At 53.2% G+C, this 1,695-nt stretch overlaps 1 protein-coding gene across 1 annotated transcript in view; it reads left to right on the top strand.

The window, feature by feature from the left end:
- The window catches only part of PARP10 (poly(ADP-ribose) polymerase family member 10), a gene marked incomplete at both ends in the record, with an annotated part of 16,507 nt that overhangs the window by 10,056 nt on the left and 4,756 nt on the right, over positions 1-1,695 (top strand). The window contains 2 exons of the mRNA XM_018575606.1: positions 862-1,074; positions 1,538-1,643. Of these exons, the coding sequence (XP_018431108.1) occupies positions 862-1,074; positions 1,538-1,643 (319 nt within the window). The remainder of the gene's footprint in view (positions 1-861; positions 1,075-1,537; positions 1,644-1,695) is intronic.

Genomic DNA, 1,695 nt, shown 5'->3' with positions numbered 1-1,695 from the left:
GTGTGGTGGGTGGGGGAAGTTCTTGTTGAGTTCCACGGAGTGTTGGGTTGGGGAAGTTCTTGTTGAGTTCCTTGGTGTGGTGGGTGGGGGGAAGTTCTTGTTGGGTTCCTCTGTGTGGTGGGTAGGGGAAGTTCTTGTTGAGTTCCACGGAGTGTTGGGTTGGGGAAGTTCTTGTTGGGTTCCTCTGTGTGGTGGGTGGGGGGAAGTTCTTGTTGGGTTCCTCAGTGTGGTTGGTTGGTTGTAGTCCGTGTTGGGTTCCTTGGTGTGTTGGGGGAAGTCCTTGTTGGGTTCCTCGGTGTAGTGGGTGGGGGGAAGTTCTTGTTGGGTTCCACGGAGTGTTGGGTAAGTTCTTGTTGGGTTCCTCGGTGTTGTGGGTGGGGGTAAGTTCTTTTTGGTGGGTGGTGAGAAGTTCTCGTTGGGTTCCTTGGTGTGTTGGGTGGTGAGAAGTTCTTGTCGGGTTCCTCGCTGTGGTGGGTTGGGGGAAGTTCTTGTTGGGGTCCTCGGTGTGGTGGATGGGGGGAAGTTCTTTTTGAGTTCCTCGGTGTGGTGGGTGGGGGAAGTTCTTGTTGGGTTCCTTGGTGTGTTGGGTGGTGAGAAGTTCTTGTCGGGTTCCTCGCTGTGGTGGGTTGGGGGAAGTTCTTGTTGGGGTCCTCTGTGTGGTGGGTTGGGGGAAGTTCTTGTTGGGGTCCTCTGTGTGGTGGGTTGGGGGAAGTTCTTGTTGGGTTCCTCGGTATGGTGGGTTGGGGGAAGTTCTTGTTGGTGTCCTCGATGTGGTGGGTTGGGGGAAGTTCTCATTGGGTTCCTCGGTATGGTGGGTCGGAAGAAGTTTTCGGTGGGTCTGATCTGATCTCCATGTTTCAGGTGGTTGGTGACTCCTTTTCATGTAGGACCGCAGTGGAACTTCTGCAACACATCGTGTCCTCGCTCTCGTCTCGTACCGTCACACTGGAATACCCTTGGGTGTCACATTTCCTGCTGGAGGGTGAAGGGCAGCGCACTCTGCGTGACACTGAGAAGCATCATCAGTGCATCATCGACACCTCGCAGATCTCCTGGAATGCTCTGGATTGTGTGGTGAGTGTCCCGAAGCAACAATTAAAGGGGAACTGTCTTTAATTTCTGTAGATGGTAATGGTGGACTGGGGCTGCCTCTGCTGACCTCTTGATCTGGAACGAGCGTATGTGGCATAATGTGGCGTATATCGGTTTGTGGATTACAATAAAGCTTGGATTTGTAATGGAAGATCCATGGAGGCGAAGACGCACCTTCTACCCAACACCTGGAAGATCTTCACCACAGGAATCCAACCGCAGAATTAGAGCGGTCAGAGTTTGGTATTCTTTGTTTATAGATCCCCTCTGTGCTCGGGGGATTCCCATTGGTCCTCTGTGCTCGGGGGATTCCCATTGGTCCTCTGTGGTGGGGGGATTCCCATCGGTCCTCTGTGCTCGGGGGATTCCCATTGGTCCTCTGTGCTCGGGGGATTCCCATGTGATTCGGTTCCTCATCACTGTGTCCTCTTCTTGTCTCTGGCAGTACATCGATCCCTGGAGTTTCGTCGATGACTCTACAGACACGTCTCCTGTCCAATCTATGGTCACTGATGAGGAGCCAGACAATCAGTTGCTGCAAGCTAACATGGGTGAGACCCTCCTCCTCTCTTTTGTTTCCTGGTTTTGTACACAGTGCAGGGG

This window comes from Nanorana parkeri, unplaced genomic scaffold (genome assembly GCF_000935625.1).
Source record: "Nanorana parkeri isolate BGI_ZX_2015 unplaced genomic scaffold, ASM93562v1 scaffold4248, whole genome shotgun sequence".
In the NCBI taxonomy this organism is placed as follows: Eukaryota; Metazoa; Chordata; class Amphibia; order Anura; family Dicroglossidae; genus Nanorana; species Nanorana parkeri.
Note: the sequence above shows the minus strand (reverse complement) of the source record. Positions and strands in the feature narration are given on the sequence as shown.